Here is a 26,928-nt window from a genome sequence, read left to right as displayed (position 1 = left end):
AAGATTAGCGCCTTGGGACCTATGACTAGCACTGTACCCAGAAACCAACAGGAAGTCAGGTGCTGGTGCAGGAGCAAGTCTGCCAAACATGTAGTTCAGCAAGCCAAAGTTGATCACAAGCCGTGTTTGGTAGTAGATGAGGGACTCGCTTGTCTGGTGTTTTTCATGCCTGCCTATAACTATAAAACAGGGGTGGATTCAACCAGAAGATGAGTTGCAAGTCTTTGAGGCCTGAGTTGGAACCAAGTCAGCTGAGATCTGCTCCTTTTAGCTAAAGCTTCTAGTCTGGGAATGTCCTGATGGGCACAACTGCAAGCTGTACATTTACTGTTTTTGAGACACGCATGTGCTCTTCTTCCTCAGATTGGACTCAGGGGAAACTTGTTTTTATTATTTCAGCAGAATCCACACATGTATCTTTACAGGAAGGAAGGCAGCAAAATGACATAACTCCTGCACCCATTCCTGTTCGATGGTACTTCAATACACGACCAAAGTTATAATGTCCTATCATAAAAATGATTCTGACATAGTTTGCCTCCTCCTCCTCTTATGTAATTTTATGTATATGTGTACACCATCCCCAGAATGAGAGAACTGGAAAGGACTTTGAAGATAATCTAGTCCAGATGTGGGAGATTTTGGCCTTCCAGACGTTGCTGGACTGCAACGCCTATCGGCGACAGAAAGCATGGCCAATGGACAGCAATGAGGGGAGTTAGCAACAACTGGGGGACCAAAGGTTCCGCACAAACTGATCTAGTCCAATTCCCTGCCAGTGCAGAAAATCCCAAATTTTCAAAATCTGTATTTCCAGTGCTTTCCCCCCAGCTGGAACTCACAGGACCTGAGTTCTGGCAACTCTCAGATGGGTTCCACTGCCCATTATAAGAGAACAAGGTGAGTTCACGGTGAGTTCTGACACCTCTTTTTCTAGAAAAATACTAGTGTTTTATGATTCTATTCTTCTTTTAAATGTGCAAGATGGTTCTTTCTTTCTTTCTTTCTTTCTTTCTTTCTTTCTTTCTTTCTTTCTTTCTTTCTTTCTTTCTTTCTTTCTTTCTTTCTTTCTTTCTTTCTTTCTTTCTTTCTTTCCTTCCTTCCTTCCTTCCTTCCTTCCTTCCTTCCTTCCTTCCTTCCTTCCTTCCTTCCTTCCTTCCTTCCTTCCTTCCTTTGTATATGTTGGTCTATGACTATTAAGTGGTTCAGAATATTGTAGATGCATTGTGCTGTAATATACTTGGCAGCCACTCTGACCTAAGAGATGGCATTACTTATTAGTAACAGAGAAAGCAATCAAGAAATTGAATATTTCAGCTCTATCCCTAAATAAACCAACCTAAATAATACACGACCAAAACGAATTGTTTCCACACAAACCACCACAAGATCTACAATAAGGAGACGGGGGAAAAACCCTCAATCCCCAACGAAACCACTAAGCAACACCACCTCCCCCCCCCCCAGTGATCGAAAACTCGCTTCCCCTCCCCCCGCGTCCATTTATCCCGCCTCTTCCCGCCTTCGGCCCTCGACCTCCGCCTCGCAACTGTTCCTCCCTCCGCTTCGGTTCCGCCCGGCCTTCGCCACTCGCGCATACGCATGCGCAGCCCATCCACCCTTTCAAAAATGAGAAGGGCGGAAACAAACAAACACGCACGTACGCCGCCTCCCCCCCCTTTACACATGCGCGCTCCCTCGCGCCTTCCTTTCCTCTTATCGAGGGAGGGGGAGGGGGTTCCGTGGCGGAAGGTGCCTTTCGTCATCGCTGTCATCATGGCGGCGGCCGCAGCAGCTGGGCCGCGAGCCGAGCGCGAGGATCCCTGTCAACGCCTCCTTGGGCCGCGCGTGCGCAATGGCCCGCCTGAGCGCGAGAGAGCGACGGAGGGGAACGTTTCCTTTTCCTCCTAAGCTCCGCCCACAACTCCTCCCTCCCTTTCCCCCCCCTCCCCCGACTTTCACCCACCATAGCCCGAGCCAGCCTAGGCCGGAGCGGTGACTGGAGGACCCAGGGGGAGCTCCCGCCGCCGCCACCAGTAGCACCACCACTACCACCTTCCCTGAGGGAGCCTGCGGGGGTCGGCTTCGCCGCGGCCTACAGCTCAGCTGCCGCCATGCAGATCACCCTGAAGACGCTGCAGCAGCAAACCTTCAAGATAGACATCGACCCTGAGGAGACGGTGCGGCCTGAGGGAGCGGGAGAGCCGAGCTTGTGGGCTAGGCCCAGGCCTGGGGTTGGGCTGCGCGGCGGGGGTCTGAGGGGAAGGTTCGGCTGACAGGAGTCGTGGGGTGGCGAGGAGCGAGCGAGAGCCCCGTTTCGAGGCCTCCTTCGAGGCGGTTTTCCTCAGAAGTTGCGGTAGGGGAAAGTTGGAGGGCGGGAGGGAGGCCGGGAAACCGGGGTGTTTGGTTTTTATTGGGGGGAGGGAGGGAAGAATCCATGGCGCGGGCTGGTGGTCGGGAGGCCTCGGGGCCCCTCCGGCGGGACTGAGCCGAGCCCAGGCTGCAGGTTCCGTTCCCCGGCGAGGCCTTTGACGCAGGCTCCGTTGCAAGGCGGGGAAGGGGATGTGCCTCCTCCGCCGACCCCCCTCCAGGCCTGGGAAGGAGGCGACTCCCGTTGCAATCTATACTCGATGCCCGTCCAGCTTGTATATCTGCCGTGCAAGGGGCTCCAACGGTGGTTGGAGGGGCAGAGCGGGGGCTGGTGGGTGGCTCTGGCGGCGTCCTCGAGCGGGGCTTTGCCATGACTGTGCATTATTTCGCTTCGCATGAGGAAGGGGCGTGTGCGAGTTGGGTGCCTGCTGGCTGGATTGCTTGCCTGCCTGGCTGCTCGCGCGCGCGCTCCCGCCCTCTGGGCATGCAGTGGGGGAAAAGGGCCGTGTCCCTGAGAGGTGGGCAGTGAGAGGGTATGCTAAGGCGTTTTTTGGGGGGTGGGGTTCTTCCTGAAGGTTAAATTTTCCCCGCTTGTGCAGCGATCCGTGCTTTTCCTGTTTTGGATTGAATCAGAAAAGGACGCGCTACGCATCGAAGTGTAGACCGTTTCTTTTATATATATATATCTGTTTTCGAGGCTACCAGCATGAGTTTGACCAAACTGCGGGAGGCAGTAGAGGACAGAGGTGCCTGGCGTTCTCTGGTCCATGGGGTCACGAAGAGTCGGACACGACTAAACGACTAAACAACAACAACAACATCTGTGTCTCTTAAAGTTTATGCCCGGTTGCTAAACTGGTGTGCCTAGTGCTGGAGAAAATAGGGCGATGCAGGCTCCTCCATAGACTGCTCCAAATGGTTATTCCAAGCCAAACCCTCATTACATTATAAGTAGGTAGCAGAGGAGCAATCTTTGCACCCGCATATTAAAATACTTCTTAAGGCAGTCAGTGTGATGTAAGTGTTGGGATGTGTGTTTTTCCTCTCCCTGGTGTCAGCTGTATTGATTTGTCTCTTCAGAAAGGTGATTAGGAAGCAGGAATGTTGTTCTGTTGTTGGTTAATAGTGGCACTTTATGCAGTCGGTGATATGAATGCTGAACCTTTTGGAGAAAATGGGGAAAGGTATATAGACATGTTGCACTTTGTGACATTTGAGCTATAAGTGGTCAATGAAAGTGAACCTATATTGTCACACAATTTTTTTAAAAAATGTTGCTCCCTTCACATTAGTATGTGAGGGGTAGATACAACACCCTTAATATTCTGCACTGAGCTGCGCTCTGTGTCTTTCCACTCCTCTTTCCAGAGTTCTTGTCTCTCACTGTGGTACTTCATCACAGAAAGCACACTTTCTGAAAACTTGTAAGAAAGGAATTTGTATAGAATTCCATTAGAAACTTGACCCTTTAAAAGCTTAATGTTTTCCTTGCATACCATAAATTATAGAGAATCTCAGCAAGAAGGTAGACGTTGCAAGTCATTCCTTAAAATTGCAAAATGTGCAGGAAACAAATAAATTTGAAGACATTGTTTTGATGTATTTTCCTTGGACTGTACCAGACCTTTCCTTCCTTTCCTATCCCGACAAACAAAACAACAACCGTCTTTGCTCCAGAGGGTCTTTCAGTCCTCTGGAGAAGATTTTGTGGGTGGTGGGGCTGCATAGGAAAGAGAGAACCATGGGAAAGGGAAGTCTCATGGGCACTGGTGGAAGCCTGCTCCGCATGCAGACTAGCAAAACTGGGTGTTGCTCTGAGAGTGCAGTTTTCAGCTTTAGTAGTGTATTTTGTGTCATAACTATCTTGAAACCTTTCTTGGTATACCTCTACAACCATGTATCTATAGATAGGTTAAGTAAACTTATAAAATAACCTAAACTGTAGAACAACTGGTAGGTCTGCTGTAAAATGTTTCTTCATGTCTGATTTTAAAAATTATGATTAGATGCCCCTTTCTGAAGTAATATAGAATATGGCTGTCTGTCATGAAGGATGGTTCTGTCCAGTTTTTCCTGTCAGGTTTATGTGCAGCTCCATTGATACTGCTTCATGTTTGCTAAAATGCTTCCCCAACCAACTGGGTGCTTGTATAATAGTTACTATTACACCTTCCTGAAGCCACCCTATAGCCTTACATTTGCAGATTTATTACCAAGGAAGGTGGTGGCGGCACTGGTGGGAAGTTGGGACAAATCTGGCATACCTGTAGCTATGAAAGCTTTTTCCATAGACAATGTTGATTTTGGATGTAGCAGTTCTGTTCTTGGCTTTGCAAGCCAAACGGATGTATCAGTAAGATCTCAGAACTGTTTTAATCCTTGTGCTTGGAAGGTAGAAAATGTATAAACATTGCTTTGGAGTATGGGGAATGATGTATTTTTGATCTTCAGTCATCATGAACTCCCTGGTTGTCTTTAGGCAAGCTACTATCTCAACCTCAAATATTTTGTTTGTCTACTTTGGGGATCATATAGTGCTATTGTATGAAGTTGTTAGGATTACTAGGATCAATGGAGAGTACTTTGAACAGTTAATGTTTCTATTGTACTTTTTCAAATTGATGTTTATACGGAGGAGAAATTATGTGTATGTATTGTGTGGACTGATTTCAGTCATCAAGAAAAAGTGCTGATGGGAGTTAGGATTCTTGCAAAATCAGGCGGATCACAGGTTCCCCATCCGTGCACTAGGTTTCATTCTTCTGCAATATGAGGATAATGCCGAACTACTTTACAGAATTGTTGTAAGGATGACATGGTTATATGTTAAGTACTCATGGCACTAAACAAGTAAATACTGTTTAGATAAACAGTGTCCTTGAATTGTTGGTACTCACCACTTCTAGCATTGCTTAAACTTTATTTGAAGCCTTGGTAATGCCAAATGCACATTGAAGATGTGGACTAAAAATCATAACAATAGTATACAAACCCCTGGTTTGGGCAGGTGGGGGGTGGGGAGCAGTTCAACTGAGCAACATTGGTGCTAAGGCGAAAAACGTTTCACCACACTACAGTACTGGAACCACTGACATTTAAAGGTTTATTGTTTGAATGTTTTCTGCTGGTCTGTAGATTGCTGCAGGCTTCACCTCTATGATCTCTTTTGCATTCCGTATTTAGAAGTGTATCTTTGGAAAATGCCATTTTGATGAGCTGTAGATTTCAGGAAATATGAAAGAAATGCCAGTAATTTATTGCCTACTTCATGGCTTTTTTGGGGGAGTCGTTCAGTGGTTCTGTGTTCAGCTAAGGAAAACACAAGGTGGATACAGTTTTTCTTAGTAACTTTGTATATTTAAGCCAGGGCTGGTGATAGCCAATTGCCTGGTAGTCTGTTGAGCAAATTTGTCATTCAGATAATTTCATAAAAATCCTCATGGTAAGGAGCACTCTCAAGAGCTCTTTTGTTTTAAAGGGTGATAGAGCAGGCACTATTTCCTGGGGTTCTGATGCTTGCTTCACAACCATCAAATAGAGTTTTGTATAATAAATGCAAATAGTAAACACGTTATAACAAAATATGTTCAACACATTATAATAAAGTTTTATCTTCTAATTTGATGTGCAAATCAATGTTAACTATTTAAACTTCTAGCATGAAGTAGGAACCCCATGTAAATAAGAAGTGTCCAGCCCTCTGCTTGATTATTTTCCTCATTCTCTAATTTATCTGTCTCAGACTTGAAAGCCACATTAAAGGTGTAAAGGTAAAGGACCCCTGGATGGTTAAGTCCCATCAAACGCAACTGTGGGATGCAGCGCTCATCTCACTTTCAGGCCGCGGGAGCCGACATTTATCCACAGTTTTCCGGGTCATGACTAAACTGCTTCTGGTGCAACAGAACCCTGTGACAGAAACCAGAGTACACGGAAACGCCATTTACGCCACAGTGGTACTTATTTATCTACTTGCACTGGTGTGCTTTCGAACTGCTAGGTTAGCAGAAGCTGGGACAGAACTATGGGAGCTCACCCCATCACGTGGATTCGAATTGCCAAACCTTCTGATCGGCAAGCCCAGAGGCTCAACGGTTTAGACCATGGTACCATCCACGTCCCTCAGTGAATCACCTCATTCATTGTGGGGAGGATCTACCTTGCTACTCCAGCAGATTATGTCATCGCTTGCTCCTATTCAGAGATGTATTTACCCCTTCCCTGCAGCACAGCAAACAGGTGCTAAAATAGTGTTGAGAAGTACCTACTTCAAAATGTCAAGAGAAGGGGTGTGTTACTGACCACAAGGAGTTAGTAAAGGGAAACAGGCAACACTGCTCACTTGCCAATGTCCTGCCCATCATAGCTTACAGTCCTTTTAGCCAGCAAATACATTTTCTGGAAACTGGACAACTCATGAAATTGTTCAGGGTAAATGTTAAGGAATCTAATGTTGGTGCTCTGTTCAGTTGTATTCTGCATTGTATCTAGGCTTTTCAATTTGTTACCAACCAGTATTAGAAACTCAGATATATAAACTAATAGCCAAATGGCACCTAGATTTGAACCTAGGTTTTGGTCGTCACAATGCACTGTCCCCCCACCCGGTGAACATCAAATAAAACAATCTACCACTGCTCCTTAGTAAACATAAGATTGCAGCCTTAGTAAATGAAATTCTTTGTAGAATGAATGGATCTGCAAATTCTTTTCCTCACTGTTATTTTTATCTCAAAACTATGGGACAGTTTTACTTTTTCAGGGAATAGACTTATGCATGGCAGTTCCAATGCTATTCAGATCACTTTCAGCAGTGTTCATTTACAAGTCTTTGTTTTCTTCATTTGTGCTTCTACAGTCCTTTCAAGGACATCTTCTTTCCAGAGGCAGCTTCCAAGTATTTCACACCTAAATTACAGAAATTACAAACATGCAGCATTGTAGTTAGGTGACCATGGTTTTGAACAAAGGTAGGGATGATGCTGGAACAAAGATAGATAAAAGTATATGCTTGGCAGTTCATCATTTTCTTTCTGGCAAAACCATGAGTGATTATGCAGTAAAGTTCTTAACTTGTGCATGTGCAGAATTGAAAATATAGTTGAATTGACTCAATGTAAAGTTGAACTTTAAGATTTTTCATCCCATATTGTTAATTGTTTGTCAGTCTCTGGTACATTGTACCGTCTTTTACTTTGATGACTTCGTGAATTCTGATTTGATCCATGCCTCTTGGATTAATGCATGGATTGAAATGTAAAGTATTTCTGAATGCCCTGAAGCAGTTCTCTCTTAAGTTTTGAGAGACTGTTTTAAAATACTTGTTTAAACCATTAACTTTGAATACTAATATTTATGTGGATTACAAGAATTGCAGATTAATGTGGAAATATGTTGGAACAGAACTGTGGGTGAGCATCTGTGAAAGTTACTAGGACTGGAGATGGACTCATCCATCCTTGGTACTAAGCCTACTGTATGCACTAATCTGGACCTCCACCCATCTAAAATATGAGATGAGCAAGTAAATTGGAGGGCAGAAGGAAAGGTTGAAAATTCCTATTGCCTGGCAATACAAGATTCTCAGGCATGCTGCCATGAAGTATAAAGGTGTAAAGTCATCAATGGCATTCCTGAAAGATCTTCTCTTCTCATATCCCCACTCCCTTGGCAGATTGACAGTCAAATTAAAACTCTTCCTGGTCATGGCATTTTTGCTATTGTCAGCGTGTTCTACGTGCTACTGAATGAATATGCTTTTGTCATGGGAAGGGAAATTGCATCAGACTTATTAATAAAGATCTGGACTTAAATTAAAGGCAGTATCTTCCTTATAGAAAGACAGTGCTGTCTAGTTACTCTTAATGCTGATGAGTACTTCTGGAACTATTGCTGACCGAAGGACAACATGCTGCATTAAATAGACTTGTATAAGCTCAGTTCTTTAAGTTAATACTGTGGAATCTTTGGACCTTCATGTGGTGTAAATTCAGACACAAAATTGTATCAAAAAGCTTAAAAAGGTAAAGGTAAAGGTACCCCTGCCCGTACGGGCCAGTCTTGACAGACTCTGGGGTTGTGCGCCCATCTCACTCAAGAGGCCAGGGGCCAGCGCTGTCCGGAGACACTTCCGGGTCACATGGCCAGCGTGGCGAGCCAGAGCTGCACACGGAAACGCCGTTTACCTTCCCGCTAGTAAGCGGTCCCTATTTATCTACTTGCACCCGGGGGTGCTTTCGAACTGCTAGGTTGGCAGGCGCTGGGACCGAGCAACGGGAGCGCACCCCGCCGTGGGGATTCGAACCGCCGACCTTTCGATCGGCAAGCCCTAGGCGCTGAGGCTTTTACCCACAGCGCCACCCAAAAGCTTAAATGCACACAAAAAATGTACTGGTATTTTTTATACGTTATCTCCTGTTGTCTGATTTTATTGTGTTAACTTCTTAATCGAGTTGTGGGGGTTGATCTCTTGCAAATGTTATTGACCACTTCAGGCATTTTTTGTGAAGAGGCAGGGTATATATATACACTTTTATTAGTCACCAGTACACAGTCAAGAGCTCCAAACTAATGCACAGAGTTTTGTGGTTCTTGAAACATAATTACCATCTTGAATTCTCAGATTTTCATCCTTGATCACTAAAATAGCATTAAGGATCTGACACTTGGCAAAAGGAATATAAGAACACTGAAACTGAGAGCATGCCACATCACACTTTTGTGGACTGCGACATAGATTCGTGGATGTTGATAGCAAAGTATATCTGGGCAAACTCTTTTAGCACTAACTCAGCCTTTCTCAACCTTGGGTCCCCAGATGTTTTGGGGCTACAACTCCCATCATCCCTGACCAGTGGTCCTGTGAGCTAGGGATTATGGGAGTTGTAGGCCAAAAACATCTGATGACCTGCCCACCTTCAAATTTGGCTCATGATTCTGGTCTGTGGAGCTAAAAAGTTTCCCTACCGCTAGACTAGAGTTTTAGGTTTGCATGTGGGAATCAAATTCCTATTCAGCTTCGCTGAGTAGCTTAATTTGCCTTGCAGAATTTTTAGGGTAAAGTGAGACCCTGAGCAGAAGGGTGGGGGTACAAATGTGATTAACTAAATCTGTGTCCTATGGGCTGAACATTTTGAAAGTTTAAACTGAAGTGTTGAGCATAGGTGTGTATTTAATGTTTGGATTACATGTAATCTTTTCAGTTGACAGAATTATCTAATTGTTGAAGAATTACTAATACAGAAAATGCTTCCAGCAGAGCAGGAATGGACACCTGTGGCTCTCTAAGATGTCTCTAGTTTCCAATCATCCTTGGCCATTGGCCATGCTGACTGGGGCTCATGGGAGTTGTATTTCCTCAGCATATAGAAAGCCACAAGTTCCCCATATGCAATAGAGGAAACAAAACTTTGTATCACAGACAAAGAATGTTGCCATCACAGGTGTCCTAATGTTTATATATATGTTTATATATATGTATATATTTGAAAACACTGTTCATAAGAGTTCTAACTAAAGTTTCTCACTAAACTGTTTGTTGTAGGTGAAAGCGTTGAAAGAGAAGATTGAATCAGAAAAGGGGAAAGATGCTTTTCCAGTAGCAGGCCAAAAATTAATATATGCAGGTAATGTTTTTGCAAATAGAAATTATTTCTAGGTGTTCCTGTAAGAGGAACAAAAAAAGTTGGCAGGTTACAAAGAGTTCCATCCAGCTGACATGAGAAGCTTTTCAATCTTATTGGGGAGGGATTTAGGCACATACTTAACTCTCTCCTTACTACCAGTTGGGCTTAATAAATGCTTAATTTTGGGCTTGATCACACCCAAAGAAACCAAGAGTTAATCTCTTGGGTAATATATGGAATTGATAGAAGAATTCTCCTTGACCATTGTTTTCCTAGAATAAAGAATTTGTATATGGCTAGGAATTCAGCTTCCTTTTGGAATTAACTTATTTTGCATCTGATGCTTCAGCTAAATTACAATAATCTGCATCATGGGTAGGCAAACTAAGGCCCGGGGGCCGGATCCGGCCCAATCGCCTACTAAATCCAGCCCGTGGACAGTCCAGGAATCAGCATGTTTTTACATGAGTAGAATGTGTCCTTTTACGTAAAATGCATCTCTAGGTTATTTGTGGGGCATAGGAATTTGTTCATCCCCCCCAAAAAATATATATAGTGCGGCTCCCCACAAGATCTGAGGGACAGTGGACTGGCCCCCTGCTGAAAAAGTTTGCTGACCCCTGATCTACGGCATTTATATAGCATATTCCAACAAAGCACTTAACATACATAATCTCAGTTATGTACCCTTACAACAAGCTGTCGCTAATTGATAGTGGGATATAAACACTGAAGGGGATAAATGGAAGAATTTATGGACAAAAGCACAATATAAATCTCTGCCACCAACTACTACAGAAGATTCACTTTAAATTGTTGCATGGATATTTAACACCAAGATGTATCTTATATCAAGCCCAATAGCTTAGTTATATTGGAGAGGATGCCAAATTATAGATGCATACCAGCAGATGCGGTGGGAGTAATAGAAGTTTTTAATCTCACATTAAAGAAACATGAACAAGCCCATTAATATAATAAGTTTTTTTAGAACTGACTCACATTTTCCTTACTGCCATAGCTACTAAAATGGAACAATAGTGTTTTCTCAGGTGGAAACTCGGTTCTGCACTAAGGCAAGCTTTGCCATCAGTACACGCATTTCAACTCTCCGGAGAGCATCCCCACTCTCCTACGACTGCACGCTATTCTGGAGGTTCTCCTGTGTGTGCCCCTGAGCCAGTTTCTTTTTTTTCTTTTCTTTTTTTAATAATTTTTTATTAAATTTTCTTTTACAAATTAACCAACACAATCATGTTCTCAAATTTCCAATTTTTTGTACTTCCACCAGCTCCTCCACCAATCATCCATATTTTCTATTCATTACACATTTTTCATGACTTGTATTGCCAGTTAATAGTAACTTATCGCTTCTGGTTTTTTTTACAATACATCTTTAACAATCACAAAGCCTCTTTGCCCCTGAGCCAGTTTCTAGGAGCGGGGGGAAGCCTTGGTGCACAAGTGGAAGTCCTTGTGCAGGACTTCCATTGTTGGGACTCCAAAGGTGAATCCTGCCCTGAGATAGGGAGGGGTTCGTTTCTGTGTAGGGAACAGCCCTAATTTCTGTGTATCTACTTGACAATGAAGAGATATGTTTCTGCCTATCACATTAGCAGTTGTTTGCTGTTAACTTATTATTTAGCAATATTGTAGCTACAGTACAGACAACTGCCAGAAAGTGAGAAGTGGCTGTCCTTTAAAGAATCCCTCCTTTTGTGTGTCACTGGCTAAAAATGCCTGGTGTGTATTTGGGCTAGCTTAGTGTACTAGACTGACTTAATTAGGTAAAGAAAATTGCTTTCCCTCTTCAATATTCAAAATCAATTAAGCTGGAATAAGTTCTGCTGTAGACTAGTTGAATTGTTAGAGCAAATGGAGGTTACATTGTAAACAAGCAATGGGACTCAGGCGAAATTCAATACAAGGTGGATTTTTTTTGAATGACTGCTTATACAGAAACTAAGAAAGTCAGTGAATGAACATAGCATGAAAAAGGATGACTAGGAGCTACACGGTGTTTCCTTAACTTGCAGCATGGAGAACTTAAATGTTTTATCACCCCATAGTAGCCAAGAAAAGTGACACACATGGAGACATTGGATAGAATCATTTGTCTGGAGGTTGCAGTCAAATGACTACATGTGCTGCTACCTTAGCTACCATATTTTTCCGTGTATAAGACTAGGTTTCCCCCCTAAAAAATAATGTCAAAAATTAGGGGGCGTCTTATACTCTGGGCCATCTCCCCCATTTTCTTAAATCTGAGTCCCCCAAAATAGGGGGTGTCTTATACATGGGGGCGTCTTATAGACGAAAAAATACGGTATATCCTTAGCTAAATGACTATCGCCATTTGACTCCATCTTTAGATTTCAACACAGAGTGAACACAATGCAATTGCATTTATGAGATCACGTTAAATGTGAAGAAAAACTAACATGAATGACTTTAATTTTCTAGGTAAAATTCTTAATGATGATACTGCTCTTAAAGAATACAAAATCGATGAAAAGAACTTTGTGGTGGTTATGGTGACAAAAGTAAGTCTCAGTGTAATCAGTAATATTCTGGCATGGGTGGCAGGGGGTTGCTCTTAAATTGTTCTTTATTGACTTGTAATATAAGAAAACAGGCTGTTGGTAACATTTATCCTGAGGTTTTCTAGTTTTGTAATATATTAAGAGAACATTCAGCACTATAATAACAGAAAAAACAAGAATGTTGAAATGTATACTATAAAGGTTTGTGAGAATTTGTTTGCTGTGAAGTGCATGTAGCAGTGGTGAATATATTTTTCAAAAATGTGGAAGTAGCTAAATTTTACTTATTAACTCAAGAGTTTATATTCTCTTCTCTCTTACATCTCTTGGAATTTATTGGATCCTGGCTATTTATATATCTGTTGAAAAATACACTTGGTTTAACATACACCTTTATCTAAATTACTGTTAAGTGTGAATTTTCATTATTTCAAATACTGGTATCCTAGACAGTTCTGATCAGATCCTCCCCTGTTTGTCAGATTAAATTAGAGCAAATAGTAGATGGGCAGCTGACATAACTGAAAACTGTCCATCCTTGAGATACATTTTGTTTGTATTATAATTGACTGCATGATGAAACTATATTTTGATGTTAAGGTTATGGTGGGATGTGTTGAAAATTGTCAGGTTAAAAATGATCTGCCTTGCTAGCTTTTTTCCTCCTGATTTTGGAGGATGGGTCCTTGACTGACTCCAGCTACAAAAGCTGAGGCTGCTGAACAGACCCTTGGGTTAGGGTTGTCAACCTGGTCCCTACCGCCCACTAGTGGGCATTTCAGGATTCTAGGTGGGTGGTAGGGGGTTCTATGGCACAAGCTGAATCCTCCTTCCATTGAGCACTGGTGGGCGCTAAGGAAATTTTACCATCAAGAAAGATGCATTAGTGGGCGGTAGGTATAAAAAGGTTGACTACCTCTGCGTCAGGGTATAGTTTAGGTTTTTTTGTTGCCATTGTTGATATTAGTCTTTTGGCATCTCTATTTTTAGATCTTACAGTGTATCTGGAAATTGTTCAATTTGGTTGTGTACTTTTTGATGTGTTTTGTTTTATTGCTTGAATACTTTTGTTATTTTGTAATTATGTAAATCATCTTATGTTGTAAGCTGCCTGGAGCATAATTTTAAAGTATGGTAAGGCGGCCTACAAATCTTGATGATGATGAAATAGAGCAATGACTCTGCAGCTTTCTGTAATGTGCATTTTGTTGCTTGATTGGCAACAGTCTTTCAGTTTGTCTTTCTGAGAATGTGGCCTCCTCAAGGCCACTAAAAATAGCAATGAACTAAACCCATAACCAGACCTTGGTGGCCATATTATCTGTGTCTATTTGAACATATTGATGACTGATGGTTTTCAACAATGGTTAAACAGAATTTTCCTGAATTGCTTTTCAAATGACCTGATTGTGTTCCTGCTGCAAAAAGGTTTTCTTTACTGGCAGGCATTTAGCTTACTGTATAGATCTATTCAGGGATGGTTTGATTGTTAACCCTTTCTACATTGATGTGTCCTGTTTTGTAAACTGCACAAATACGTCCAGTAAAACCTGTATGGTGCTGGAAGAATCAGATCAGATTGGTTGGCTCACACTACCACTATTTGTGGATGCTCTGAAACATACTCAATATCCTTTCAGTATAAGTTTGGTAGTGAAGGGCCAGCTGTCTTTCATGGAAAAATACCTTTCACCACTGATCTCCACATTGTAAAAATTCCCCAAAAGTTTGAAATAAAGTCAACAGTTCTTGGAACACAGTTTGAAAACTACTGCTCTGGTAGAAACAGCATAACCATATTTATGCGATTGGGTATAAATTATATTTCTATAATAACTGCACAGTTGTTTTAAGAATGTTGAAAAGAACACACTTAGGGTATTGCATGACGCATGCGGTAATACCAAGTGACACAAAATGTGCACTGTGGTTTTCTAGCCATAAAGGGTTATAGCCGACTAAGTTTTAAACTGAAGTTGATGGATCTAAATTTACTCGTTCTCATTAATTTCAGTTGGTCTAATCTGAGTAAGACTAGTATTGGATACAACCTATAATGAATATTTCTATTCAAATACAGTGGTACCTCGGGTTACAGACGCTTCAGGTTACAGGTTACGTACTCTGCTAACCCAGAAATAGTACCTCAGGTTAAGAACTGTTTCAGGTTAAGAAAGGACCTCCAGACCGAATTAAGTTTGTAACCCGAGGTACCATTGTACATCACAGGTCGTCTCATCACTTTGCATTGACCACATCATTGCAGTTTTAGTAATTCCAAGGGGCTACTGTTGTGTGTAATATCTTTCATGTACAGTGGCTGCTTTTGCCATGCTAATGCAAACCCATCAGATTTCTTTTGGAATCTTACATATGCTCATGAGAAGCTAACACTGCAACAGGCATATGGAGTGATATAAATCAGTATTTGTGTGGTGGATGTAACTTCCAAGATGAGCCCTGAGAGGTATATGAAAATGGCCAATCACTGGTGCATGCTAAAAATGAAAAAAGATGGCTTGTGAATTTGATTCATTTAGATTTCTTCGTTTTATAGCCCAAAGCAGCTGCTGCTCCAGCTCCATCCCCAACTACAACCCAGCAGTCAAATGATACCACCACTACTGTTAGTTCTTCTACGATAGCTGCTGCAGCCCCCAAACCTACACCTGTTCCAGCTTCTGCCCCTGCGCCAGTTTCAGCACCTGCACCAGCTGCCCCGACACCAGCTGCAGTGGCTTGTGAACCTGTGCCTGTAAGTGCTCCTGTAGAAGAGAAACCAGCAGATAAACCAGTAGAGACACCAGCTGCCACTAGCCCAACATCTACAGACAGGTATGAGCAGATTATTAGAAACCAGAGTCCTGTTTATTATCACCACTTATACTAAATTTGGCACTAGGACTTCTTGGAGGGCATCAAAATTGCTGAAAAAGAGAAATATTAATTTTCAACCCTCCTACATGCTTCCTTCCAAAAATCCTGTTTTATTTTTTAAAAAGCCAATGCTTCAGTATAGAGCACCAATGCATTTCTATCTTGTACAAGTCTTTTTACTAACTTCTGAAAATGGTTAATATGCCATGAATAGTAGTAGTAGTAGTAATAATAATAATAATAATAATAATAATAATAATAATAATAATATATTATTAATTATACCCCGCCCATCTGGCTGGGTTTCCAGTTGAGTTACTGTGTGACGTTGTCAATATGGTGTTAACTTTGAGCTTTTATATATGTTTGTTAATAGAACTTATACAACAGTAGCTTGCAAGTATACTTGCTCAAGGTGATTTTGCAATAATTACAATATGGCAATGTAGCTTTTCCACAGGATGAACCAAAAACAGTAGATTTAGCCATGTTCTAGTTTTATTAAGTATTTCACTAGAGTGCAAGTTGATAGGTTGTTAAACATTTCCATTTCCTCCCCTGAAAAGTGATTAAATGATGCACCAAAGGAAGCTACTTGGAAACTGGGCATGAACATCTGTTCAGTCAGTTTCAGCAAACAATGAGTCAGTCTGAGAGTTGGTAAAATTTGTGTGCATTTGAAGCTTGACCCTTGGTCAGATGTCAGTAGACTACAGCTACTGAATGTGCCACTTGCATTATTTTGTACTTTACCCTCATATCCCTGGTTGAATTTCTGTTGTGAGCAATTAAGCCAATACCTGTAATGGTGGGTGCTAGTCTGTATTTTTCATAATCCAGTTTGTGTCTCCATGGATTGCAACTACTGTGGGAAAGGAACTTTGGACAACTTTTAATAGCAGCATTTTGTTTGGGTACAAACAGATGTATATGTTGCAGACAAACCATTTTTGATTATTCATAAGCAAAATTATAATATAAGCCCCTTGAACTCTAAACCTTTTTAAAAGAAATGAGTGGTTTTTGTTCTGTTACAGTACCACAGGTGATATTTTGCGATCCAATCTCTTTGAGGATGCTACAAGTGCACTTGGTAAGTATTTTCTGATAGTTGTTTGAGTGCCTCTTCTATGAAAGACTCGCAAAAAGCACCACTTGCACCCTACTTGAGACATTAGCGTTGTAATTCAAAAAATGTGACACTTTGAAATGTCAGCGTTAGTGAATATTTTAATATGGCAAGTGAGTTTATCTGCAGAGAACAATCTCCATTCTTATTATACAACAAACTTTACTTGCACCTCCTGGTTTCACTATCTTGCCTTTCTTAAATCTGTGTCAAAAGCACATGCTCCAAATTAATTGCAAGCCATATAATTAAGCAGTCAAAGTTTGCAGCTATTAACGTTGGTAGTTTTACAAGAGGGTAGATTTCTGGGGGGGAGTTGGAGGGAGACAGTATGTCCCAAGTATTAACTACATTGGACTTGTTTTTAACCATAGGGACAAAGGCATTTGTAAAACTTAAGGGGTAAATACCAGTTGTCACCTGCCAAGATGGCAACTCTAGAAATGTAGAATAATACGTATCCAATTTTGATGTGTTCAATGGGGAATTGCCGAATTGATCAATTTTATTAATTAAGTTCTTACTTTGCTTAGCCAGTTACTTACAGGAAAGTTCTAATTGTAAGGTGTTGAGGGTTGCTAGGGTAGGGGAATGGGTAGGATCAGTAGGGGGATCTGATGATAGAGAGCTTATTGTTGGTACTGAAAGCCACCCAGAGTGGTTGGGGCAACCCAGTCAGATGCAGAGGGTATAAGTAGTACATTATTCTTAATAAATTATTACTACTTTTCTAAAAATTTATTATCTATGTTGTTAAGAAGTACTTCTGGAAAAACGAGGGCCTTGTCTGCTTTATGTATTGAAGATTGCTGCATAGAATCCTGTTGTACTGTGGATCCACCTCCACCTCTCTCTCCCCACCCCTCTCTAACAGTATTGGCTAATAATTCTCAATTACAGTTGGTCACTTGAATAGCTTTTGCATTAAGCTTGACACTTCAAAAGTAAAAAAACCCAGACTGATCGGCATCTGTCTAAGAAAAACACTTTCTAGCCTTGTACATCAAATGGCTTTCTTAAGCCAGACGTTATTATAATTAATTAATGACTGCAGGAAGGAATGGATATTTTTGACACCTTTCCTCCACCTTCTTTAAATCTGCATGTTTCTTTCATCTTAATCTTTGCTCCTCTGTTCTTCCTAGTAACAGGTCAGTCCTATGAAAATATGGTGACTGAGATCATGTCGATGGGCTATGAGCGAGAGCAAGTAATTGCTGCACTGAGAGCCAGCTTCAACAATCCTGATAGAGCAGTGGAGTATCTTCTGATGGTGAGCATGTTCTCTTGATATTCATAATTTCTTGTTATGCCTTCTGCCACTGACTTTGGGTGTGGCACAGTCATTAACAGAAAGAAAAATCAAAGGTTGGGAGGTGAATAAAAACTGAAAATAAAACGTTATAGCTGACCTGTTATCTTTCATTCTGCTGTTAAAACAAATGTAATTTTCAGCCATAATCCAAATGATTGCAGCTCTCCTCTTTACTGTTTAAAAAAATGTGTAGCCTTTTTGATTTGCAAGAAAGAAGGATGCTTTGGAAATGGCAAATATATGAGAAATGAGTTTGGATCCAGAAAGAAGTGTGTGAAAAAAGTGTGTCTTTCATGTTCAGGCAGATCTGGCAAGCCAATCTTGATATGGTCCAATAAAACCAGTCTTCTCTCTCTGACCTTTAACGAAAACAAGTTCCTTCACAGGGATCTTCATCTCCTTAGGGCATGTACAGATAATGTGAGCTTTCTTTTTGCAACCAACATTGGCAGGGCACTTTCTTACATCCTCAGTGCTTTGTTCTCTTAGCAGTAGCCCATACCTCATAACATCTCAGAGTTGGGAGTTCAGAGGGCAACAACTCTCTGCCAGTTCCAATTAGGTTGCTCATATGTGTGAATGTCCCTAGTCTTGTTCTCTGTTTAGAAGCCATTGTAGGTCAATCCCCACTGGTTAGGATGGTAGTAACGCGCAAGCAATTTTTATCCCACAGATGAAGATTCTTCAACCTGTGAAAGAAAGAAATATAGCTGCTGCTCAAATTAGTGAATGCTATATATATGTGTGTTTGATTGTAATATACAGTTTAATATAAAATATGTATAATATATAAATATTAAAATAATAGTAATTTATAACACAACTACAAGTACTTGGCAATCATTTTTAATGATTTTTATGTGATTTTACACACATTTTTTTACAAAAACTATTAATAGGGCAAGTTTAAAATTATTGGAAATTATACAAAACATTTAAAATATTCAATATTTCTTACGCAAAATTAAATTATATTAATTTAACCATAATATCTTTTGAATTCCCAAGTTATTTTACAGCTTTTTAACACCCCTCATTTTTGGAATTGGAAAGTTTAAAAATTCAACACTCCCTGATTGACCATGCTGATGGCATTTGGAGTCAAAAAACCCCCCCAAAGGGCTGCAGGTTACCTATCCTGAGAATATGTAAAGGTGACTTCTGAAACGTGGTGTGTTTCTTTTACTATAAAGTGTACACGTTGGCTCCAGAAGCCATTGCCCACTCCTGAACCATCTATTGCAAAATCATTTGTAAAGTTTCCTACCTGCAATATATTGGTGACCTTGGCATTGCAAAATATCTGAGTATTTAATACATAAAATGGTTGGACAAGGTTTCCTAATCATTTAAGGGAGACTACTTGTATGTTGTCTGCTTCTACTAATTCAGCTGTTTCAATCTTAAGTTCACCCCTGGTTAAGTAACGTTCATACATTTCATCCCCTTTGTGTCAGTTCTAGATAGTAAATGTTATAACCCATTTTTGTATAGATTACTTTTTTTTTTAGTCACGTCAAGCTGAGCAGAATTGCTTAGGTGGAAAGCTAAGTCGCTGCTTGTTTAGCTGTGGTCATGCGTCTTCGAGAACAGGCTTGCTAAGTTTTCAGTTAACTATAAAGAAGTGCAAATTACTTTCATTGGAGCAGGGAAATGGAGGCACAAACTCTTTAGAATGAAAATGCTAATTGTGTAAATGAATAATACTGAAGAAGATATGCTTGCTAGTTGCTTCCATTCTAGTTTGAGTGTTAGCAACTCCAGCCCTTTTGTTCTCTTATGGGGGCAAAAAACTTCATCTGGGATCTGGGTCTATCAGACTTTCAGATTTGTGTATCATAGGCATTGTGTATCATTGCTGCATCTTAATTTCTGTACACAATAAAACATTTGTTTATTTAGCTTAGGTCTGCTGGCTGTTATTTACCTGAACTTCTTTGGTGTGGCATTGATTAGCTTTGTGTTCCTACTTCGGTGATTTTGGTCTTGGTTTGTCTTTGCACACTTTTCTGAAAAGGCAGGTGTGGCTTAAAATGTGAAAAGCAACCTCAGTTGCCAAAACAATCCCTGCAACAGCCAAGCTTCACACTGATTGTTTCTGCATGGCAGAAGGTTTTTAGCATAAAACAGGAAAGCTGCAAATCCTTGCCTCTGCTGGGCCATCCACCAGCCTTTGGGACCTAGATAGCTTTGCCAACCTGCCCTCCCACCTGTATAATTGACAATTAGATTGTGGATGAGGTTGCCTGACCTGGCATACATCACAAAGACTTGGGTGGATTAGCTGCCCAGGTCTGACCTCTTCCAGCTGTGCTCCGTACTTAGTGCAACACCAGCATAGATTGGAAGAATTAGAGTGTGGCTGTCACTTACATAACTTTATATTAATCAGAAAAGCCTTTATACTTGGGCTACAGTTTCAAGGGTTTGTACCTGACACCAGATCATAGTCAGAACATGGCTCCTCTTGGTGTCCTCTTACTGCACACCCCGCTGGCTGAGGCAGTCTAGGGTTTGGTATTGGAGAGCATCAGTGTTCAGTCTGAGACTGCCTTAGTTAACCTCAGTTTCAAAAATCTGTTGCCAAGAAGTGTGAGGCTTTGTGAGAAGAACAGGCCCAAATCGCCCTTTGGTTCAGGGTATTAGTTGAACCACAGGTTTTCCTTTATTAAAACCAAGATCCCTTTAGTTGGAATTGGATGTAACATTCGTAGTATTTTTCAAAGCCCCCAGATTCTGGAAGCAAGTCCTCTGACCTTCAATTGAAGCTCTCTGCATGCAGATCTGCTTGTTATTTTAAAATATGGCCTGTCTCAAATGGTGCAAGAAGTTGGAGGTAGAGGGGAAACAGTTTCAGAGAAGTGGAATTTTATCCAGCGCTTGATTTGGACATGTATGTCGCCTTGTATTTCACCTATTACAGCGAATGCTGATGATCTTTGACAAACATTGAGTGTCTGATAACTTGGGAATATACTGGTGATAGTTTACAGTCGCCTAAATGTGCCTCCATTAATTCACTTGTGTATTTCCAAGAAGTGGCCAAATATATGTCCTATTTTAAGCCACTAACAAAAAATATGACTGGACTTCACTGGAACATAAACACTTTGCCATTGCCCAGCAGCACTTTACACACTATGCCTGTTTGGAAGGCTTGTTAATTCTGATTTCTTTTAACACGACTGTGCTCATTTTAGGGTATCCCAGGAGACAGAGAGAGTCAAGGAATGGCTGACCCCCCTCAAGCAGCCAGCACAGTTGCTTCTCCATCTTCAGCAACAGCAGCAGCGGCTGCAGCGGCAGCAGCTGCAGCAGCAACTACCACAACCACAACTACTACTAGTTCTACAGGAGGTAAGGTTTCCATACTCTAAAAGTTCTGCACAAATCCATTGGATGGTTCAATTTGGATAACGTGTTTGTATGCACATTCCTTCCCTGTGACTGCTTCCCTTAAGACCTGGAACTTTCTGACTTGTGTTTTTTCCATAGTACATGTCTGTAGGAGCAACTAACTGCCCTCGGTAGTTTCTGTTGCAGTCTGTCTTGGAAATCAGTTCTATGCAGACTGATTAATAAATCTTTTTTCACTTGGTAATAACTGGTAAAATACAACTGACCACCAACATGTATCTGAAATGTTGAATTTTTTGGGTGTGTGGAGAGCAAATACTTGATGCCATTTAGAATGAGCTAAAATGAACTTATTACTGCAGAGGTTCACCCATTATTAATACATTGCTTTGCAGGCTTTCAATGTACGTTGAAAATTTCGCACTTGAAAATTAGGTGCCTCCTCACTCCTAAAACTATTCCAGCAGTGTGTGTGCTGCTGCTTTCTTGGATTTGTGATTTTGAGGTTAAAATAAGGCTCAAGTAACTTAGCCATCTCATAAAAATGACTTACTAATTTTTGTAGCGAAAAGGTAGCAATAAATAGAAATAAATGCCTATATTATGGGAGATTCAGGTAGGCAGTAAAAAATGAATAATATATATGATAGCAAAAACTTGATTTGTCACTTGCTCACTTTTCAGCCTCTCTAAAACAAATATCAATTACCGGTACTTAGAATATACATTTTATGCTCTAGAGTGAGCTTTATAGTGGTTTTTCTACATCACGACAAAGTATTAAAAGTTTTGATAAAATTCATTGCTCTACTTTGGATTTTGTAGGGCCTGATGCCTGACCGTTGGTCTGATTTTTGTTTATAAGTCAATTTTTTTAAAAAAAACAACAAAACAAAACGCCCTTGTACACCAGACAGTAAGCATGGTGTTCACAAGAAAAATTAGCAATTTGCTCTGTCATGCACCTCAGGCAAGAAACTGAGGAATTATTTTAATCTCTTTCTTGTCACTTTGAGTAAGAAAGTTCTAAGCCTTGGGAGTTAAAGACATGTCAACCCTATATGATTCAGGGCATCATACCTGTTGAAAAAGGCTTTTCGGCGGGAGGACAACAACTCCCATGATATTCCATGGTAAAATATTTAATAAATATTTATTTTATATGTATGCATCGATATATAAAAAATCTTCCCACACCTTTTTCCTTTTCAGGACACCCACTTGAATTTTTACGAAACCAGCCTCAGTTCCAGCAGATGAGGCAAATTATTCAGCAGAATCCATCTCTTCTGCCTGCATTGCTACAGCAAATAGGGCGGGAAAATCCTCAATTATTGCAGGTGACTTTTAAAACATTTTGGGTTGTCTCTGTGTTTTCAGGTGGTTTATTTATATGCATGGGGAGAGGGAGGCAGTAAAGTTGATGAGGCACATTAACTTCAGTTAACTTTTTAAAATTTAAAGCATGCATAAATATATCATCGTAAGGCACTCCTGATTATTACTTGTCGGCATTTTTGATTGCATTATTAGTACAAACAGAAGTGGTTGTGCTTAAGGCTATTGGTAGGAATGAATATGCTTTATTTCAGTGTATTGTTTGCTTTTGTCCTCCCATGCACCACAGCAAATAAGCCAACACCAAGAACATTTTATTCAGATGTTAAATGAACCTGTTCAGGAGTCTGGTCAAGGGGGCGGTGGCAGCGGTGGCGGAGGAGGAAGCGTAGCTGAAGCTGGAAGCCGTCACATGAATTACATTCAAGTAACACCTCAGGAAAAAGAAGCTATAGAAAGAGTGAGTGCAGCATTTTTGTCTCTGTGTTCTTGAAGTAGAGAATAGCTTCCCGTTCTCTGTTTCCATACCTTCTATTTCCAAAGTTGAGAGCAGGAGTATATAGCCAAAGTGGCGTCATTTTGTGCACTTATATGACACTGTGGTTATCTAGGTCTGGTAGAAGATCCTGGTAGCGTACATCAAGCCAGCATGGTCTTCCTGTTGGTTGAAAAAGTATAGTGAATCCTTCACTCTAGAAGACCACTGGTGGTATTTAGTATACAGGTGGATGTGTCTTAAGGGCTAATCCAGAGCTTTCCAAACTGTGTGTCGCGACACATTAGTGTGTCAGCAGCAGTGTGTAGGAGTGTCGCGAACGCTGTCCGCACTCTTCTGGGGCTAGAAAGGGGTTAGTTTAACCTCCAGTTTGCTAGCAAAACTGAAATACTGCATTGCAAAATGGTGCATATCTAAAAAGTGTGTCACCAACATGAAAGCTTGGAAAGCTCTGGGCTAGTCTATTGGTAACTGCATCTCACCAGGGTCGGTGATGGATCTTGAGATGATTAGGTGAGTTGCAGGTTGAAGCTTACATGTAGTCATTCCCAGCTGCTTCTGCTCACCTGACATTGCTGTGAAGTGGTCAGAACATGCAGTTGACTCACATTGAAGCTACAGGGACCCAACCTCAGCCTGAATGGATGCAGACTGTTCTGAAGATGTAGCATCTTGCAAGTAGAACTCTGGACAATGGAGTTATGGATACAGCAGTTATGGAAAGTAGTGACCTTGGTTGGAACTGTGCCTGATCCAAAGTCCCTAAGGTGGAAAAGGAGCCTTCCTTGACTGGACAGGTGTTCCTAGTGAGAGTGATAACGTTTGCCTGTGGCTGGTCTGGGTCTGTTCAGCTAGCATTGATTGATAAGATTGATGCCACAGGCCAGGAGTTGCATTTCTCCTACTTAAAAGGGAGGCTCCCAACTTACCATATGGTATCATCCTGGATTTTATTCCTGAGCTCTTGTTGAACTTCTTCAAGGCATTTATTTTCTCCCTGCCCTGGATGGTGAAGTGGTAGTAACCTCACTGACATATCTCAGACAGCCAGGTGAAAATGGCATCTTTCCTAAACTCTTGCTTGAGTCCAGTACTGATGTCGTGAGATAAAAAAAAAATCTATGAAAACTGCAACTTCCTCACCTGATCTGAATTCTGCTCTTCTTACTCTTGGATGCTGTCAGTGAAGATTTGAGGGGTGCCATGTGTTTACACATCCTGTAATTCCATATTATACAATGGCAGACCATCCAGAGTCTTCACTACTGATCAGTCCATCCTTTACTCTGTCAGTTGTGCCTCAAAATTGAGAGCCCAGGAAGCAAGATCTCAGGAACTTTATTGTGGGTATGTCAAGCCTGCCTCAAAAAAGCATTTGTACAGCATGTATGTACAAAGACCAAGTTGTCAAAACCAAGTTGGTTATTGTTCTTTGGGGTGGGGGAGATTGTGAAAGCATCTGACTTCATGGCACCATGTGGATTGCAAATTGGGTGTTTGTACAGAAGGTACTAATTAACTTGTAGGCATGAGGTGCAAATTGTAGGCAGTCGTTTCTTATGGGCAGTATTGATGAGTGATTGAAAGGTCACAGAGGTTTTTTCCTCCTCCAGGACTGTATTGCTGTGCTATAAGGAGTTTGAACTTGTTAACCTTTCTGGTTTTACATTGCTTAATTTACCTATGTGAACATTTTTCTTTTATTTATTTCAACAATTGCTGTGTATTTTAGTAATAATAGTGATAGTAGTAACTGAAGCTGCCTGCTTTTTGTGGGAGGAGTGGAAAAGGGAAGGGGACCTGTTGCTAGGTAGAGTAGGAGCAAGTTATTTGGACAAAGTGCCAGCAAATGGCAGCAGAATTGTCTACCTGGAATTTATGCTCAGCAAGGAGGCTTGTGCCTGAAATGTGAATTCTAATATCTTTTTCCATCCTACAGTTAAAGGCGCTAGGATTTCCTGAAGGACTTGTGATACAAGCGTATTTTGCATGTGAGAAGAATGAAAACTTGGCAGCCAACTTCCTTCTACAACAGAACTTTGATGAAGATTGAAAGGGAGAGACTTTTAAAATCTCACACATCACACCAGTGCATTACACTTACTGTTCACTGGATTGTCTGGGATACTTGGGCTCATATCCATGATACTTTGTGTAAGGTTGGGGGGAGGGAGAGAAAATATTGAAAGGACACAAGGAAAGACAAGCACATCTGCTCTAAATTGGCAGGTGTAGCAGATCAAAGTGTAAAATACTATACAACCAAAAACCAGCTTTTTTGCAGATACTTAGTTCCTTTCTTCTATAAATTGTAAGTTCATGCCCCCTCCCCCAGGTTTTCACTCTTTTAGTGTACTAGCTCCCAAAATTAGTGTGGTGCCCTGCTTTATTTCTTTTTAATTAACATTGGTCTTGGAGATAGCAAAGGCTACCTAGAATCAACAGTCTGTATTTCATGATAACACTGGATAACGGCTTCATAAATTTAAGGAAAAAATATATTTGAATAAACGTTAAAATATGCCAAAAATGTAGGTGGTGGGTTATTTTTGCTGCTTCAGAAGTATCGTAATTACTGCAAGAGGCCCATTATTTCACATGAAGTGCTGGATTAAAAATTCAAATTAAACCACTCATTGTTTTAGATTATTGATCACTGATTTTTGAGGTATGTTCTTTTCCCTGCCCCCTTCCTTTCATAATAAATGGAGAGGCTATATACACAAAGCTAAACTTAGACCTTTTTTTCTTTTGGGGCAAATACTACAAGTTAACTGAATTACTGCTTACTTCAATGTTGGGTTACAGTAAAGTTTGGTTTTTTTAAAAAAAATGAACAACCATTGCATGTTTTGGGTTTGATGTATCCCTTTTTGTGAATTGAGCACTTTTTTATTGCCAATGAAGAAAATGTAAACTCTCCATCCTTGTGAAAGTATTTATGAAGAAATCAGATTCCATCCTACCTATATTTTGTTCAAAGTGAAATTGATCAATGAATACAGCTGCAAGTATTTCAAAACTAGGTGTCTTAAATGCTTGTAATCTTATAGTTTCAATCTCTGGGACTCTAAAGGCTATCGTCATTGTATTGCTTTAAAAAGGACTGTAATGTTCCAGTAACTTGCCTTCTCTTCTGTTTTAAAAGCATTGTGAAAATATTTTGCTCTTGAAGAGATGTTCAGAACATGGGAAAATAGATGAACAATCAAGTTATTGGATCCCTAAAGATTATGCACACACACCCTTTACTTCCTATTAAAAGTAACATCTAATTGTATGATTTTGAGTGTTTTTCTTACTGACAAAGAGATATTTTCTGTATGTTTGATTATCCTGAAGTGGTTCTGTATAGTCGTCCCGTTCCCCCCCCCCCCCCGAATTACTGCTTGAAAATACAGTGGTACCTCGGGTTACATACGCTTCAGGTTACATACGCTTCAGGTTACAGACTCCGCTAACCTCCGCTACCTCGGGTTAATAACTTTGCTTCAGGATGAGAACAGAAATTGTGCTCCATCGGCTCAGCAGCAGTGGGAGGCCCCATTAGCTAAAGTGGTGCTTCAGGTTAAGAACAATTTCAGGTTAAGAACGGACCTCCGGAACAAATTAAGTACTTAACCCAATGTACCACTGTACTGATTATGTCAACAAGGATCAGTCCTTGGGCCAAATCAGGATGCCTGGTTCCTCAGTTCTAAAATCAGATACAGTGGACCCTCTTGTTATGAATTTAATTCGTTTTGGGGGCCAAAAAATCCATAACTAGAGGCATCGCTTCTGCGCATGCGCTCAGCGTGATCGAGCACTTCTGTGCATGCGAGTGGCAAAACCCGGAATAATACACTTCTGGGTTTGCTACTTTTGCAACCTGAAAA

General features: G+C 40.9%; 1 protein-coding gene across 2 annotated transcripts; it reads left to right on the top strand.

The window, feature by feature from the left end:
* Window positions 1-1,924: 1,924 nt before the first annotated feature.
* On the top strand, window positions 1,925-26,330 carry RAD23B (RAD23 homolog B, nucleotide excision repair protein). Of its 2 annotated transcripts, none has more exons than XM_081894515.1 (10): window positions 1,925-2,180; window positions 9,914-9,995; window positions 12,459-12,538; window positions 15,096-15,373; window positions 16,453-16,508; window positions 17,690-17,817; window positions 21,060-21,216; window positions 22,429-22,556; window positions 22,826-23,014; window positions 24,990-26,330. In XM_081894515.1, the coding sequence occupies exons 1-10, from the start codon at window positions 2,115-2,117 to the stop codon at window positions 25,101-25,103; spliced, it is 1,278 nt and encodes a 425-aa protein (XP_081750641.1). In that variant the 5' UTR covers window positions 1,925-2,114; the 3' UTR covers window positions 25,104-26,330. The 2 variants fall into 2 exon arrangements, with proteins under 2 accessions (XP_081750641.1, XP_081750642.1); XM_081894516.1 differs by having other exon boundaries at window positions 1,926-2,180; window positions 22,844-23,014.
* Window positions 26,331-26,928: the final 598 nt, after the last annotated feature.

Source organism: Podarcis melisellensis (genome assembly GCF_964234715.1).
Source record: "Podarcis melisellensis genome assembly, chromosome: 17".
NCBI lineage: Eukaryota > Metazoa > Chordata > Lepidosauria > Squamata > Lacertidae > Podarcis > Podarcis melisellensis.
The sequence above is the reverse complement of the archived record's forward strand: the minus strand, read 5'-3'. Positions and strand labels throughout refer to the sequence as shown.

What these genes read in the sequence shown, in the direction of transcription:
- RAD23B (XM_081894515.1), top strand. Translation starts at nt 2,115, where the DNA reads ATGCAGATCACCCTGAAGACGCTGCAGCAGCAAACCTTCAAGATAGAC. An exon ending in CCAAAAATTAATATATGCAG is followed by an intron (nt 9,996 to 12,458) that starts GTAATGTTTTTG and finishes TTAATTTTCTAG; the next exon opens with GTAAAATTCTTAATGATGAT. An exon ending in AAAATCCTCAATTATTGCAG is followed by an intron (nt 22,557 to 22,825) that starts GTGACTTTTAAA and finishes TGTTTGCTTTTG; the next exon opens with TCCTCCCATGCACCACAGCA.